The sequence below is a fragment of the Heliangelus exortis genome, chromosome 2 (genome assembly GCF_036169615.1).
Source record: "Heliangelus exortis chromosome 2, bHelExo1.hap1, whole genome shotgun sequence".
Lineage (NCBI taxonomy): Eukaryota > Metazoa > Chordata > Aves > Apodiformes > Trochilidae > Heliangelus > Heliangelus exortis.
In genome coordinates, this window is record NC_092423.1 from 22,047,039 (window position 1) to 22,065,148 (window position 18,110).

Here is an 18,110-nt window from a genome sequence, read left to right on the forward strand (position 1 = left end):
TTTAAACCTGAGAAGTTGAAAACTACTTTATTAACATGCATTAAATAAAATGCAGAGCTGGAAATAAAAAAAAATGCACAGAATTAAACATGTATTAAGCAAGAATAAATAACTGTTTATTGAATTAATTCTAGATCAACCTCTTTATGGAATAATAATCATATCATCCAATTGAAAGCCCAAAACATTTTATAAATATCATTTTAAATAGTCCAGAAAAATCCTCAGTCAGACTGAAAAATTAACACAGTGGCAGTGGTTATTCTTCATTGCTTTGTACAGTCTAGGGTTTTTTTCCCTTTCATCATCCCTTTTTTTTTTTTTTTTTTTTTTTTTTTTTTGTCTCCTTTGTTTCCTTTTTTCTCTTTATCTGCAAGAGAAGCCGGAAAATCTTCAATGGTAGTTTTGAGAGTCATGTGCGTTTTCGTAAGTCTTACGAAAAGAGGAAAAAGTGAATTTGTCCATTGTGAAACAATTATAAATGAAGCTGTATAGCTGTATTTAGTTACCAAATATAACGTCAAGAATTCATGGGGAATTCAAGAAAATGCTTTGACAGATTCAAATTTGGCACAATACATTTCACCATATATTTTGACTTTTCTCAGTTGGATGAAGGAGAATTAAGGATGTTAGTCCGTTTTTTCATTTAAATGAGAAAAGAAAGACTTTCCATATTCATATGTGCTGATCATTATGGCACAAGCAGGAGCAACTTTAAACAGCCGTGGAGTCATACCTGCCAAGAAGAGAAAGGAAAGTATTCACTATCATTTGCTTTCAGACTGAAGTGCTGCTGTACCATTTAGTGGTCACAATATACTGACACCAGTTTATCAGCTGTGATTCTGTCTGTACACATTGCTCAAAATACTGAAATTACTGCCTGTAATACTACTGTAATTAGTACCAAAGCTACCCTGTGGGGTCTGCCTGCCTCAAGTCTGTGGCGTCTCTGCCCTCTCTGTCTCCCCATGGAGCTGGAGCACCGTGACCTGCAGGACTATTTTGCTCCAGCATGCTGGGGACAGACTGTGTCCTTTTTGCTAAGAGGCTTGAGACCTCTCAGGGAGGAGGAGAGGTTCAAGAGGCCCTGAATCCTGAAGTCAACAAAGTCAGGGAGGAAACGGCTCAAGAACCCTCTGCTGGGCTGCACCCTCTGCAGCAGGTATGTGTGTCAGCCCTTCAAGCTGACTGAAAAGCAGGATGCCCCTGTCACTGTCTCCTGAAGCCTACAGCACCTTTACTAAAATGGAAGGATCCTGCTCATATGTATAAATGATGGACCTTGGGCATCAATGTCTCCCGTTACAATCAACTATGATCTTGTCAGTGGAGGTTAGAAAATGATTCAGCTTACCTAGGAGTGAGAAAATAAGGCTGAATCCACTTATCTACCCACACCCATCTACTTCTACTTGAAATGCCAAGATGCCTGTGTGGAGCTAGTGCAAATGACTTATGACCTAAAAGAAACTGGTGTCCCTTTGAAACAGTAGCAAGAAGCCAGTCAGAACACCCCAAATTACCTCACTTAGGTGTGGGTAACTGAACCGAGACAGTGGCTGATAAAGAGCACATCTCTGTGTTCCATGAGTCATGACCTAAGTGTAGGTATCCTTATTTATAACAACATCCCATCCAAAATAATACTGGTACTTTATGGTGCTGCTGGCATTAGAGCTCTGAAACTTTCAAATCTGTTGCCCAGCTCTGTCATCACTGTAAAGCAAGTAAAGCAATGTGACCTCTTTCAGTGAACACCAAGCTTGCAAGTCTTCAACTGTGTAGCCATTCACACAAGGAACCCCAATGAATCAACACCATGCTGTCAGGACTGGTGTATCCTGGTTTGGAAAATCTCTTGCAGTTGTTTGCTACATAGGCTTTTATCTCAGCATCTTGTCACCTCCTCCTTTGGCTTCCAGAATCACACAAGTGCACTACAATGTCCTTCTGTGCATGGCCATGACAGAGTATTGCCCCAGCCATGTGGCAGAATGGGACAACAGCAGCCTCACCCCTCAGGCAGACTTGCTGAGGACAGAAAGACAGGGGAATCTCTTTCCTTACAGCCTGGGAGAAGGGCATGAGGAGAGATGAATGACAAGTACAAGGGAAGTAAAGCTTCTGGAGATGAGTGAACATCCTGAGGTGGACACACAGGAAGTCATGAGCACTTTGTGACTGTGAGCCTTTTATATACATTCAAGGTTAAATTTTCAATCTTCAGTTGCCATACACAGCAAGGAGGATATTTGAAAGCAAACCACTTCAAAAATGGTTTAGTTATGCACTGATACTGTTTTAGTCTGGTGATATGGGCTAGTAAATTATTGCTAAAATTACCTGAATGAATGTATTCAGCAAAGGCAAAGTTTCACCCCCAGGTAAAGATTTGCTTCAGTTTAATGAAGGACAGTAGTCCTTCACATGAATACATGAACCAGAAATAAGAATTCTTCAGGATGTCTAATTAGCTTGAACACTCTCACTGTGAATATCTATTTGTGCTGACATATGAGGCTAAAAATTCTGTTCCTGTCACATGTGGTGGCAATCCCAGATGGCCTTTCTGAGGTATACAGAGTGGCAAATGCCTAACACCAGCCAAGTTTCCTCTTAATTCCCCCTCAGCCACCACAAGAAGAGGGAGAGAAGGTAGATGGTGAGTGCACTTGTGAATGGCAGTTCTTAAAGAACCCCATTAGCTGACAATCACAGCCCATAGCAGTTCACCACAAAGTTCTTGCCAGGGTATAGACACATTCAGATTAGTTCTTGGAGAAGTTCCTGTGCTTATGGGGTAAAGGGTATCTGCTAGTTGCAGACTGGAAATTAGGGTGGGGAGAAGAGGATATAGTTCAACTATCAAAGTACTTCTGCTTTTAGGTACTGGATTGGCAACTAGAAACATGGCTTGCATTCTATAGCTACTTAGGACACAATGTATAAGAATGAAAAACTCCAATTTCTGGGAAATCTACTTTTCTTCTTGTTTTGCTTGTCAGAGCGTGCCAATTAGAAACCTTTGACAGAAGTCTAGTAGGATCCATAATAGCTGCTGCCAAGCATCTTCAAATGGGTGAGAAAATTTCTATGTTGTTCTCCAGGAAAATACTCTGGGATCTTGCAAAATCCACCATGAATTACTAAAAGGAGCGGTGATTGTCTCAGAGTCAGTCCTCTTATGTAATTACAGAAGTGCAGCATTCCCTTAAAGATTTTAAGAATTAAAAGAAATCTTCCATTTTGTGATGAAGTAACAGCGAGACAACTTCTGCTCTGATGCTGGAACATGATTTTTTATGTCTGTTATGACACATCTGGCAGCTCATGAAGTCCCTGTTTTGGCCAGGGTGTTTTGATTGTGCAGTGGAAGATACTCCTAAGTCACATAAGGTCTCAGGAGCTTCTATTATCACTCATTGATACCAGAAAGTCCTCTTACAATTGAGCCATAATGATGATAATAAGGAGGAATAATATTTCCTGCTGAACCTCTCAGGAAAATGGCCAGCTTTGTTCCTGGAGGCTTTGAGTTAGTACCAAGAATTAGGTTACAAGATTACGCAGGGGAATCACCAGAATTCGAAAAAGACAACAGAAGGTACTCCTGGGGAATTTTTGTTCTATAAATATGCAGGGTTTAAATAGCCAAAATATCTAATGATGGCCAGGGATTCATCAGTGCTGGTCAGCAGTAGAAACTGCCCATAGTTCAGTAAAAAAAAAAAAGTTATCTTTGCCAAAGGTATCAAAAAGAATAAAAGACAGTCTTTAAGATATGCAAGAATAAAAAGAAAATACAATCAAGAAATTACACAGCCTAAATAGGGTCTTAGCAATGACACTGTCTCTTACTCAGTGCCTCAGAGGAACTGAAAGAGCACCAGCCACCTTCTAAATTATGTACTGAAATGCTCAGCATTGGACACAGCCTGGGCAGCAGTGGTGCAGTCCCTTGATAGGTTCAGAGAGGGTAATGGGGTCATATAATATGTGTACACTCATTTGAGTACATGAGATAACGTACAAGTAAAATATAAAACTCTTTGACTCATGCAGAAGTCACTAAATTGACAAGATTGTGTTTCCCCATCTGTGTAAATAAAAATTTAACAAATATTTAAATTATGTTTCTAGTTTGATAGAAAAATGAAAGGAAAAAAACCCCGGGGAATACTTGTTACATGACCTTGAGTATCTCAAATATACATTATTCAACAGAATTACTCCCATCTAGCAAACAAATATTAATATAATTGCCATATCTTTCAGTCCTCTGTAAAAAACTGCTGAGTTCAAATACCTGCATTATGATGTATGTATTTTATTATGTGAGTTCTACTTCAAAACTTCTTGGGTTCTCAGTACTGGATCAAATATTATTCAAATAGTAAAAAGGGAGACAAAAAACACCACTGAAGCTTAAGCTGTTTCCAAGACAAAAAGGACCAAAATAGTTGAGTATAGAAACTAGTACCAGATGAAAAAAAAAATTAGGATAGGTATTCCTAAATATAGGTGATGAACAGTAGTGACAATTTGGAGATTTTTAGTGCTGGTCTAAAAACTGCATCTAAGAAACTCTCCGTTTAAAACCACCTCCACGCTGAAGCTACCAAGCCTACAATCCATTACATTTCCTTTGAACCAATTCCTTCTGAAACACTTAGACATTTTGGTTTAAGAAATCAACAAATTATTTACATTTGGAAAAAAAAAATTGCTTCCTGAACTGAATCCCACCATTTTTATTGGCCAATGCAATTGTATCTGTCAAGGCCAGTCCCTCTGTTATTGAAATAAATTGCGTCCATCTCGGAGAGCTGTATTTTAGTAACTTTTAAGGGTACTAAATTCCTTCTGGATTTATGCACATCTGTTGCTTTATATATGCAAACTATTCCATAACAGAGAGTTGACAGAGATGGAAGTGTTACATAATTTATATGTTAACATCTATAATCATGTTACTGATTTAAAAACATTCTCTCTAGTCTGAGTTTTTTAGAAATATATCAAAATATTTACCTGCAAATAGTCCAGTAATCCCATTTTTAGTGACAATTTTCCTCATAACTGCCCAGGTTGACGTACAGTGCCTCTGTGGAACTCAATATTGTACAAGAAAACAGTAAATTAAGCAATATGCATGATGCCACAGAAAAATGTTTTAGAAACCAGTCACTTTGGATATAATTATTAGGTTTAATTAATTTTATATTAATTTTATCCCTACTATTAATACAGGATGTTAAATTCATACAGCATGTGAATTCACACAGTACAAAGCATGTCATGGTAAAAACCTGTGGTAATACCTGGGGTAAGAGACAACATTTCCTACCAGAGTAACTGACACAGTTGAAAAAAGGCAACTAGCTTCCAAATGAGCCTCTCTCTCTACAGTGTCACTTCATACGTGCAGCTAAAAGATGATCACAATTCAGATTTTTAAACAAGAACTTTCCCATATGGCAAACAGAACCTAAAAGTAAGTTTTGAGAATTTTTATCATATGAATGAATCATAAGAATGAATAATAATTATTAAGCTAGGACGCTATGTCTAAGTTTATAAAAATGCCCCCTTAATTTTTAAGTTAGTTTGTGGAAGTATAGATCTATGAGATGTGGATCAGAGTTCCTTGTAGAGCAAATCACATTTTTATATAAACTTTAGAAGATGAGACAAATTAAAAATTCCTACCAAAAGTCTATACACTCAAACACTAGGCTTTATTTTTCCAAATTCTTTTTTCTTCCTCCTTACCAGCAACTTACTTTTTAAGGTCTCACTCTCCCAAAGTCCAGTCTGCCTATGTGTTTTCACTACATCAAATGGCTGAGTTAAGACAGCTGCAATCTATCAGGAAAATAAATTAGTATTAATGCTACAACACAAACAATTAAAAACTTTAAATTAAAGTGAACAAAATTTAAAATTAAACTTAATGTTCCAAAATTCTTGTATATCACAACATTGTAATTTATTCAGATACATCTAATCAGCTTGAATGCCAGACTACGTGTATTCAAAGTAGATGAGCCCCAAACCCTACACCATTTCTGGGAGAATCATATAGAATCGTACCTCTTTTAAGTTGTTACTTAGTCATAATAATAAAAAGTAGTACCAGAAACAAAGCTATATACTTACAGAGCCAGATGCTGCTCCTGAAGTAAAAGCAATAAGAAATGTTGGTTCCTGTGCACCAACTTCCTTGCACAGCATCTTCTTGAAAGTTTCATAATTAGACCAGTACATTGCTATAGTTATTAAAAAGAAAACCATAAAAACCCAAATTGCATTACAATGTATTTTCATGTCAAACACAGAAATTATTTTAACAAGTACAGATGTGAATATATTCTACTGTGGCAACAGGAGCAAAAAGAAACAAGAACTGAAATAAAAAGAAAAGTGGTTTTTGTGATTATCCATGGGGTTTTTTTAAAATTCTATTTAATATCACTAAAAATATAGGATATAATTATTTACTATGTTTTCAGGCCTATTCCACACATTTTGTACATCTCACTACCTCTACAAAAATGTATTTCATTCAACATGAAAGTTTGCTCAGGACTGCCTATATTCTTTTGGGGAACAGTGTAAAACGGAATTCTGAGAGAACCAAGAAATGTGATTTTGCTCTCTGAAATGACTAACAGAGGAATGCCTCTATGAGGACTGTCAAAGGAGATGGTCAGTCAGTCTGATGATCAACTTTTAAGAATAATATGTTTCTATTTTCACTGCTGAACTATACTGCATTACTGCACACCTTCTGCATTCTAACTAAAACTCTCAACTATTTGCTACTGGGCTGAACTAAAGAATGATGTCTTCTGGCAGTTAGTCAAATAAATACTAGGAATGATGGCTGCATATCCTGAAAGATAACTATGCCTCCAGCACTGAGTTCTGGAGGTTGTGTCAGCAGAGAAATATCACAGTATTTTCTTGCCAGGGAAACTGTCAGCACATATGTCTGGTCTCCAATATTTCACAAAAGTAAATGCAGGCAGTATCTCAGAAAGCGTTCTCAGGGTCTGATGAAAACCTACTATTAAATGTACTTAACCCTAATTTAATACAAATTATGCAAATCCAAAAGTTTGCTTAAGCACCTGCAAGACTCCCTTCCCTATGTACCTTGTACGTTTATATTCTCTGCAACAACACTTAAAGAATGAGTCAAGTGTTATTGTTAATGCAATTTTTGTGCTTACGTTTTCACAGCTTAAGGCCCAGTGAGCTTCCCGAGGTACACACCTGCAGCACATCATTCCCTCTTGGCCTAATAACACAGTGGGATTCCAATTACCCTGTGCTGTTTGAATCATGCTGTGCTGCTTGACTGCTTTTCACAGAGGAGCTGCTTTCTCAGTACAAAATTGCTACACTGGTTTTAATTCTTCTTGAAAAAGCTAACCAGCTAATTGTAGTAGAGGCTCAGACTGTGCTGTAATACCAGACACACTGATTCTACTGGGGCATCAAACAGAAGAGCTAAGATTGAAGGCTTTAAGGGAGCACATCATAACCATATAGGTATTTATAAGGAAAAAGTAATCTGCAAACACATTTGGAAAAGGCATTAAGCAGCATTAAACACTTTTAGCTTTACATCATTACAGTTTTGTGGCGTTTGTAGTTTGTTGTTTTGTGTTTTCTTTAAATACATTATCCTTTACTTGTGCACCTAATTGCCCACTCACTACTTTCAATAGCTTCCTTAACCTATAAAGCAGTACCTACACATTAACCTGTGCTTCTACCCTTCCAGCACGCCACGATTTTAAAAGTGTTCAAAAGTGCTATTCCTGGTACTACCCAAAGAACAGAAGTGGCTTCAAGAACATCTGATGCTGGATGATCCAGAAGTGCTCTGGTAGCAATGGGCCACAGACAAGGGCTCTTACCACTGGTATTAACAAGTGCAAACACTGCCCTTTAGCAGTCATCACCCAGTGACCTCTGTAGCTCACCACATAGCAAAGGGGTGATAAAAAGGGAGAAAGCTAATCTCCTTGTTATCTTAAAGAACACTTGTAGGACTAGCTATGCTCTGTATCAGACATTTCTTCCAGACTTTCAGCTTTGGAGCTTTGCCAACAACTGGTGCTCTAGCTTCATGTTTCGTGGAGCAGTTACAAAAATTCATTCATCTTGCTAAAAAAAATTCCTGATGACACTACCTACTGTTTCACTCCCTCTTTGTGTGTGTCTTCAAAACAGAACAACACTTAGAGAGAGCATGTTTCTCTGTAAGAAAATAGCCACTATAAATAACCACTATACCTATTCATATCACTGAGAAATTTTCCTACTGCAAGTCTTCAAAAGCAGTCATTGCAGAAGCTCAGTTTTTGCCAAGGACAGGCTAAGTTTTTGCCAAGAAAGCCTGGACCAGATGATCCTTAAGGTTCCTTCCAATCTGGTATTCTATGTTTCTAAAGATGAGAAGAAAGAGTCTAAGGATAAAGGGAATGTAACAATGAACCCCAGCTGATTGACAAACAAAATGGGTGGGAAAAATCAGGTCCTCAAAGACTTTATAAATAAAAACACTTAAAAGAGAGCAAGTACATCTCAATCATTCTTAAAGCTAACCATTAAAATTTCCTAAAAACACAGGACGAATCTATGAATTATGCAAAAACAGATCTTATGATGCAAACCAAGCTTACATGGAAAATACACCCTACCTGAGAAAGGTATATCTCTCAGAAGAGTAGAACTCCAGCCCCCCCACAGGGAAAGCCATCCATCTGTAGCCACTTTACTGCTGATGCACGTGTACAGTTGCTTGTAAGACAACTTGCGATACTGCATTCTAGTTCTGATCAGGTCCAGGGGACTCATTACAGTAACTGAACCAACTGCAAATGAGAAAAATGTGGGCTTAAAAATATAAAATAGAAAAAATTTTTTTTTAAATCAACATTTACTAGTAATATTTCCTGAACATTAAAGTCAAGTCTCACGTTACTTTATGTATCAGACTCCTTTCAACTCTCCTGCTTTCCTTGAAATAATTGCCAAAACAAGCTTCCTTTCCAAGTAAGATAACCACATCTATTCACAGTACCTAAACCTTCTGGGCACACAAACTACCTACCTTTTTTAAATACTGGCATGTTGTAATCCATGTAACATGTAGAAATCGTAATAAGAACAATTTCCCACATCACCACAGAATAACAATTGTTTTTCTACTAGGTTTCCAGATCCCCTCATAGTCACAAGTTGACTATGGAATTACATTCTCAGAATCTTCTAAAAAAGGCCAAAAACCTATGACCTGAATTACCCCTACATGAAGAGATGAGGAAAACAATGAACAAAACTAAGAAGACAGAAAAAGAAACTCAGTCCCTTTATATCATACAAATACGTAAGTTAAATTTTCGTTTTCCTTGTAATTACCTGTGTAGCTTGACTCTAGAGAACAATGTTTATTATTAGATTCACCACAGAACAGATTTAAATTAAACTCTCCTTGGTGGAAGTCTAGAAAGATAAAATTTTAAACAAATTCCAAACGTAGTGAAAGTGTAACATCAAAAATAAATCACAGTATTCCATGTTAGAGTGTTATGTTGCCCAAGAAATATGGGGTCATTACAGACTTCCTTTCTATGCCCACGTCCACATTGTATTATCCCTCATTTAAAGCTGCAGCAAATTTAATGTAAAGACAAGTATGCTATTTTCTTGGCACTGTTTTATTTCAGTTTTATCTTCAAACAGATGACAACTTACATCTGCTTAAGGAACCTGCAAGAATTGGAACATATTCATCATCCATATCAGGTCTAGACTTCAGAGCTTCACTCAGTTGGTCATAGCAGGTAAAATAGATCACTGTAGAAGGAAGTGCCATTATTCTAAAATGTAAGACAGGGAGTCTAAATTACCACAAGGAAAGCAGCAGCAGAAAGTTAACATCTTGTATGGATATTTTCCTTAAATAAGGAAAAACTAAATCTCCAGATGAGTTTTGTTATGAAGAAAAAGTATTAAACCAATGGCTTTGATTCACTGCCTCTTGTTCAGTTTCAAATTCACAGATTTCCCAATCTTTTAGTTTTTAATTTCATCAGAAAAAATTCTAAGCAAAATGACAGTGGATTATCTCAGTAAAAATGTATTTCATATCACCTTCAGAACAGTTTTGATACGATATTGGAAGATCTTAATATGAAGTATGAATTAAGCAAACAACAACTGGGAGTATTTATCCTAATAACATTTAGGATACTCATTAGTTCAAAGACAAGGTGGAGTGAGTAAACATAAGCTGTTTTGCATTCCATCATAGTGCAGACTATAACAAAACCAGCTCAATATATAAGCATTCAGTGCAGGTGTAAAGCACCACAACCTGCTCTAAATTGGCAATTACATTTCTATGTCATGTCTGTGCCAATACAGCACATGCCACCATTACCAATAAAACAGTTTAAAAAACCATGCTTGGAAAACCAAGAAGTCATCGTTTAGATTTTCTTTTAAATACATTGTACCTCTCTTCAACCAAGAACCTGGCTCTTCACTGCAGGAGCACAGAACACATGTTGAAGAAAAAACCGTCCTGGCTGAAACATAGCCCTCTTAGTTCAGTTAGATCCTAAAAGTTTGTATTTTGAAATTTTCACCTGTTCAAGGTTAAATAACAAGGCCTGAGCTTGACAGAGCTTTGCTTATTTATGCCTCCATACTGAGCACTGTGTGAAAACCAAAAGCACACCAGTGCTTTCCCACTGGGCTCTCTGACTAGGAACACCAGAACTGTAACAAAACACTTCATGTCTTACAAGATACACCTTTGAAATACATGTTAGATTTGACCACTTTTCTCAGATTTCATATGGAGCAGGATGTAACTGTAGAGGTCTTTATTATTATTCATACTAGGTTAATATAAATAACAAGATAAAACCAGATTGGTGCTGTTTAGCTTAAAAAGACCAGAAGGGAATTTGCTAACAGTGTTTAAATATGTACATTTCTCTTGTGGAGAGAGAAGGCATTATCTGTTTTCCATCCCAAAGTTGGGGATAAAAGCCAATATAGTTCCTTGGAATAAAGATTCTAGTTGGATGTTGAAAAAAAAAGTTAAGTAAGGGTAATAAGGTGCAATGTTTGAGTGCCTGTGGAAACAGCTTTGTTGCTTATTGCATCATTAGTAACAAAATAGGATAATAAATACTGATCAAAAACTAGCATTCCCTAATAATCATGGCTGACCTTGTGATTCAATGAAGCTATCAAGGAGAAAGTTACAGTAAGAATACAACATCTAAAAAGCAAAAGGAATCTGATGCTCCCGATTAACTACCCAGAATGTATCTAAGATCTGGATTTAGATGTTTATGACTGAACTGGTTACAGTAATTTCAGAATTTAATAACTTGTTTCATATCACCTAGAAATAAAAAAACTCATTTGTCTAAGTAATAGAGTAATTTAAAAAAAATAATAACATACTACAAAAAAACCCAGAACATCCAGCTTACAATGTTGGGGGAAGTCCACTCCACAGTGATTTAATTCCCTCTGTTTGAATAATTTTCACAGATGCATCCTAAAAAACAGAACCAAGCAAAGAATGGCAATTAGCCTTTGTACTTAGTAATATATTTTAGCTGGCAGAACACAAAATTAATGTATTAGAAAAGTTTTTTAATTGCTAATGCAATCATATTTAATCACACAAGTAATTCCACTGAGCTGAACAGAAATATTTGTGTGCTTGAAAGTATGAATTTCCTTCCATCTTTAAAGGACCAAAGTAGTAAATTTTTATCAGGAAGTGGCAGCCTTGTGAAGAAGTTATTTTCAGAACTAATATAGCATGCAACAATTTGTGGAAACTCCCCAGAATAATCCAGGACAATATATTTTTAATATGTATCACAAGATCTAGGCATGAAATAACAATTAACTCAATGATTCAATACTTGCTTTCCATGACAACAATGTGGCAAAATAGATGCAATGTATATACACTATACTACATACTTGGAAGCTTACAATAAATACCACTGCTGCACCAGAGATTCCCAGATCACTGACACCAGAAGAACACTAAACCCTGAAGATCATACAACTGAAATTGCCATCAAAGAGAAAACCTCCGTAGTAGTCAGATACCAAATTTTCTTAAATATTTGGGGTAAGAGGATGAGATTTGATGGATAAGAATATACTTAAGACCAGACATCACAGGGCCTAAAAAAGTAGAAGCTGACAGACCACAAAAAAGACTCACAGGAGAAAAACACAGCCTACAATGTCCACTATGATTTTCTTCACTGCACAATTTTCCAGCACTTTTGTTTTAAAAAAATGAAAGAAGATCCAATGATATATTAGTCATTCTTTTGTATGAACCACCTTGCTACAGCAAAAAATTAGCATAAAATCATGTAAATTGGAAAAATAAGTGATTTTCTAAAAATTACATGCAGATAATAGTGGAAAAAAATTACCTTACAAAGTTATTAATCTTTAAAAAATTAATAGTGTACAACTGCTGAAGAAACCTTTTGCATTAACAGTTATTCTTCTCAGAAATTCAATTCTGAAAAAAACCCGTGATCACACGTAATGTAACAGCTTTCAAACAAAATCTAAACTAACAAAGCATCATCAAAGTGTCCAACAGCAAGTCTGCTTCAAGGGTTTGGGTAAAACACAAGCCTCACAACTTTCAGAGGATCCAAAACTTGGCATATGAGCTTAATTTTAAAGGAGCATACTGGGAGATCTGTGGAAAGAAGAGCTGCAAGCAGCTACAGAAAATCAATAATTTTAACCAGCAACTATTTGCAATATAGTTCCAGTGGGGAAAATAAAATCACAGAGGTATTCAGTGAGGAGAGCTGTGCAGTTAGCTGTCCCCATAACTGTCTTCAGGAAGGAATTTGTATTTTCTTGAAGAAAGAAGAAGGTAACATTAATCACCATGTAAATTACACAGTGTAACCACACAAACACCCTCTCAAATATTAACAAGTCCTACTAGAACTTGAAAAAAACCTGTAAATTTACAGCATGCTACTTATAAAAACTTTCAGTATACAGTTTTAGATAAATGTAAAATGTTCTTACCAATGTGCCTTTGAAATGCCCAGGTTTTTTATACCAGGCTTTGCTGTTCCCATTCTCACAAACACATATATGATCCATACGGCCATTGGAGTATACAAAACACTTACCTAATAAAATAAGTGTGTAAGAATATAGTTAATACTTTTAACACTGTTCTTACTCAGTAGTAACTTCAAACTTAATATAAGGCAACACATCCTTATCTCTGGACACAGAGAGGGAAAATAATCTTGAAAAGTCAATGACAAGTAGTTAGGCAAAAGGAAAGAGGAAACAAACTCCCTCCTCAGAGGGCCTGACTAAATCAAACTGCCCTCATAGGCTTCAGGAAATATGTTTATGTTACACTACCATCTGCCAAAGGCTAAAAACATCACAAGACCTGAGTGTCACTATTGCATGTAACTACGTCAACACATTTCAGACTTTCAAATCTTTTATTAAATAGTCTCAGTATCCACATTACAAGTGGAAGTTAATATATATTAGCTTAGCCTGTATTTGTATCAATCATCCTCTCTACTTGTCTTTGTTTTCTTGTACATCATGTACTTTGAACCTGCTTGATAAAATATGATTACCATTATAGATACATACTTCAAGTATCACATTTTCAGATTTCTTAAGGGTTTAGAATTTACTAAAAAAACAGGATAGGATGCATAAGTACTTCTCCCAATTTACAGAAAATCTGACTGCAAATATGCATCTCGACATACAACACGGAACACCAGTCATCTCCTTTCCTTTTAAATTTCACTTATTAATTACAACTAAATAGCAGAGATCATTGGCATATCTTTGAGTACACAATGTCCTCAACTACTTAGAAATCAAGTGGCAAGTGATTGAAGTAGGGCTTACTACTCTTTTTCAGAAGTCTGCATTCTGGAAGAGATGAACTTCAACACAGTATTCTGATCATGTAATCCCTCTGATTAAATATTTTTTATTAGTAGTTTTTTTTTTTTAAATCATCACAGTAACTGCTGTAGCTTCTGCCATAATTAAAAAAGACAGAAAAAAGCCCGTTTAAAATCTTATGTAGTTATGGGAATCTTTTTCCACTGTGTCTGTTCACTGACATATTTTTTCTTTAGCAATTTCAGTATTTATTGCTGTATTGCTTATTTCCCCCTCACTTAAGATGAAGAAATAAATACAACTGTAAACAAATGAACATATTCTGTAGCTGAGCATTATTATAATTATGAGCTAAACAAAACAGCAAAAAAGAAACTGTGTCCTGCATCACACTACACATTTATTTACCTTTGGAGAATGGATTGCTTTGGGCTTGCAGTCGAGTTTTGATAACATCAAGAGGAGTTACTGAAATGAAATAGAAGTCATTTAGAAACACCCTCCACACCCTGAAAATACAGAAGTGTACAGATGCCTTATTGTGAACTTACATTACTTTTTTATTTCTAGAAGGAAAAAAAGGACCCACTTTACAATATTATCAGACAGAGGAAAAAAGGAAAAATATAATTCCTATATGGTTTGCAAGTGACCATATGTATCTTTTCTAATTTACTAATAGTCACACAAACAACAAATACTATAGATGTACAAATCTCATCCAAAAACTATTGTCTCATCTTGTCTGAAAGTGCTAAAACTTGACCTATTCTGCTCTGCTGGTAACCTTTTATAAGTGGCATATCAGATCAGATTTTGGCCTCAAGCATGTGAAGTATTATAGCATTTTTCACATGTTTGTTCCTTCTCAATAAACTGACTGCAATAGGTACGTTAAAAATTATTAAACTCAATATGCATTTTCCTTCTTTACTGCATGCAGACAAGATTTGCAACTTTAGTTGCTGAAAAGCAAATAAAGGATCAGTAAGTATTTCACTGCTTGTGCTCCAGCCCTTACAATTAATTATTACATGCGTGCTGAACTCTACAGTGGCTGGACAGCTGCACCAGCCTCTACTGACTATATTGACTGGAGGCTTGATTCAGTTGCCTACATTCAAGCAGCTAGTGCCACCTGGGTCTCCAAGGTATCCAAAACAGCTCCACAGTTGAACAAAATGCCACAGACAGGACCTAAAACCGTACTGTGTATTAGCATCAAATACTCCAGCACAGGTCTCACCGAACACATTCCAGTAGCTCCCCTGGTATTCCACACCTTAGCTCTTGATTCCCATTAGTTGACCAACAGGAGGTTGAATATATGGCTCACGGTTCCATATACACAGGTAGAGATCTAAATGTGACACCTGCAGCTCAATTCAGTTGCTTATAATTTGGCACCCAGTAGCATTTCAGCTACTCACACATATTCTGCCTCATTTCCCAGCTGCCACTTCAGAAAGGGTGTGGTGTCCTTTAGATCTTGTGGTCTCAAATACAAAAAACCTTAAGCTGTACTAGAACCTTCCATACACATAGCTGGAATCTATATTAGGGATTCCACAGGTCTGATGTAGCTTTGCTTGCTACTTTATGCACCACAGGACACATGGCATGAAGACAGACTAAAAAAGACTATGGTAAGATCCCATTTTGTAAAAAAGTAAATTTCGCGAGGCAAAAGAATGTGCTTAGAAAATTGCACATTCCCCTGCAACATAGCCTGGGTTAAAAGTCAGAACTAAAGGCCAAAAAGCAACTGAAACACAACGTATAAGCTAACGAGCTTGGAGAACTTCAAGGTGATATGAGCTGCTGAATCTCTCCAACGTGTGCCTCCTCATATATGCATGGGGAAGGAGTTCACGATTGGTATGACCAAATATGAAGCCAAAGATTAATTCCTCAGAGTATCCAGAAATTTAACTAAAAGTTATCCTCAAGGGAAAAGAAAAAACACACGAAACAATAATAAAAGAGTTTGATGGTATAAGACATCATAGCAGAATACCTAAAAGTAATTACTGAAGTAAAAACACAAGGGATTATCTCACAGTGGCCAGCCCTGCAGGATTTGTGTCTTGTACTGTAAAGTAGACTTCTCTTTAAAATCTATTGTCAATCAAGAGTATGGAAATTAATTTTTATTAATTTTGTCTCTTGCAGAAAGAAAGCAATTCATTAGTACACCAAGAGTAAAAAAGACCTAGAAATGAGAAGTTAATAAAAATATTCTTATTTTCAGAAATTGTTAAAGACTTCCAGAGATGGAAAAGATTTAAGATAACCATATTTGTTTAAAAAAGATGCAAAAACTATCAAAAAACATTCTTGCTGAAAATCCTGGTGAAATTTACAGCTCATATATTTGCAGACATCATGCTGAGTCAAACTTAAGAGTAATCACTTTGCAAACTTTCTGTGGCAAACCTGACAGTTCACCTTACCAATCAGTGATGTAATTATAGCTCCACAACAAGAGGATATTATTTGTTGAATAACTGTTGTTTTATCTAAGTTGCTATGAGACAATTCAACCATGACTTTATCCTTGGAGAAGGCAAACCTGTTAAAGAACAAAAAACGATATTGCTAGACCATGCTCAAAACTTGCAGGAAAATCAAAAGTAAAAAATATTTTAAATTTGCATTAATACATTATTTATAAGCATCAATAATGTAAATATTAGTCTTCTACTTGCATTCAAGCATCTCTGTGTATTTTTGAAATGAGAGCATTTGTGCCACATTTTGCAAATAATCTAAGTTTCCTGAAGGACAATTAATTAATCTTCAATATCCTTCTTCCAGAAACTACTATGTTAAGATTCTTTTTGCAAACCCCATTTAATATTTAATATGTATTACCTCTTGCTGCAACAAAGTGTTTAGGAGCATGAAAATAATCTGTACAAAGCCAAATTCCCATCCTGCAGCCCATAAACTGTAGTACAGCAGAATACTTCATCTAGCCCTCCTCCTGCTTCCATCACTCCTGCGAGAAAATCGAGAGAGGTCTCCTGGTCGGTCCAACAGGCACAGCCTACTAGTGATGAGTACAGCCCCTGGCAAGCTCCTCAGGCAGTAAATAGTGACTAACTAGTATTATGCCCCCATTAAATATTAATTCCGTGGGCAAATCCTGATGTGTGGCTGCAAAGGCAAAGTTACAACACCTTAGAAACGTATTCCCAGCATCTAAGCTCTCAACAGTTTTTCATTTGATCTGCAGAACACGATGCTTTGCTAGTTTCACTAAGTTTCAAATACAAAAAAGAATAATCTGCCTAAGACTAAGTAGCTAAAAACTACTAATTTGTGGGGAGTTGGGTTTTAAATTGTGTATTTTTTTTCCTAATAAAACTGCTTTCCAGAAGAGCACGTAAACTGCGTTTATAAGCAGCAAGCAGGCTGCGACCTCCGGAGGCAAAGCCTTTCATAATAACAAACGTGAAGCATCGCCATCCAGCCCCCCCCCCCCCCAGCCCACGAATCCCAGTACCGCCGCAGACTGAAACTCCGGGGAGGGGCAGCGATCTGACCTGGCCCTTGAGCCAGGGACTGCCCGGGGACGGGGAGCCTCCCGGGCGACAGACGCCGATCCCGGGAAGTCCCCGGCCCGCCGGCACCGGGCCTGAGGGAGGTCGCTGAAGCGGGCCGGTACTCCTCAGAAGGTTCCCCCACCACTTTGCCGGGGCCGGTCAGAGAGGCCCTTCCCGAGAATTTCTGATGAGAAAGGGCCCACCGGCCCGGCACGACCCCTGAGGCGAGGTAAGGAAGGGTGGTGACACCGCTACTGCCCGCCCACCGCGGTAACGGCCGCTGACCTGCGGAACCTCCCTGACCCAGGGACTCTTTTCACTTCCGCCCTCCCTTTCGCGGGAGGGACCCCACGGCCGTGGGCCCGCGCCCCTCACCCCGCCCGGCAGCACCTCCCCGCCTCGCTCCTCCCTCAGCCCCCAGCTCTCGGCCCCCGCCTGCCCGTGCACCGGGGGGGCCCTGGGGTGGCCACGCCGGGAGGCGGAGCGAGGCCCTGCGCGGCGGGCTGAGGCTGTTGGAGGCGGGAAGGCCTGGTGCGGCGAGGCACGGCACCGTCGGGAGAGCTGCGG

At 37.6% G+C, this 18,110-nt stretch overlaps 1 protein-coding gene across 7 annotated transcripts; it reads right to left on the reverse strand.

Moving 5' to 3' along the window:
* Positions 1-100: 100 nt before the first annotated feature.
* On the reverse strand, positions 101-17,997 carry SLC25A40 (solute carrier family 25 member 40). 7 transcript variants are annotated; one of them, XR_011724179.1, is made up of 13 exons: positions 17,829-17,924; positions 16,870-16,996; positions 16,449-16,567; positions 14,404-14,463; positions 13,132-13,238; positions 11,535-11,602; positions 9,778-9,902; positions 8,721-8,894; positions 6,166-6,275; positions 5,779-5,871; positions 5,038-5,118; positions 2,350-2,427; positions 593-739 (listed from the first exon to the last, which is right to left on the reverse strand). XR_011724179.1 is itself a non-coding variant. In XM_071735166.1 (13 exons), exons 3-12 carry the CDS (start codon positions 16,540-16,542, stop codon positions 2,381-2,383), a joined length of 948 nt encoding a protein of 315 aa, XP_071591267.1. In that variant the 5' UTR covers positions 16,543-16,567; positions 16,870-16,996; positions 17,829-17,924; the 3' UTR covers positions 593-739; positions 2,350-2,380. The 7 variants fall into 7 exon arrangements, 6 of the variants coding, with proteins under 6 accessions (XP_071591265.1, XP_071591264.1, XP_071591266.1 ...); XM_071735166.1 differs by having other exon boundaries at positions 5,790-5,871; XM_071735164.1 differs by lacking the exon at positions 2,350-2,427 and having other exon boundaries at positions 101-739; positions 5,790-5,871; positions 17,919-17,997.
* Positions 17,998-18,110: the final 113 nt, after the last annotated feature.

Excerpts from the sequence above, each read along its gene's own strand:
- SLC25A40 (XM_071735164.1), bottom strand. The coding sequence starts at position 16,542 with ATGGTTGAATTGTCTCATAGCAACTTAGATAAAACAACAGTTATTCAA. Across the intron at positions 14,464-16,448 it reads TATAATTACATCACTGATTG|TAACTCCTCTTGATGTTATC; the intron begins GTAAGGTGAACT and ends ATTTCATTTCAG. Across the intron at positions 8,895-9,777 it reads TGCAGGTTCCTTAAGCAGAT|TTGGTTCAGTTACTGTAATG; the intron begins GTAAGTTGTCAT and ends TCTCATTTGCAG.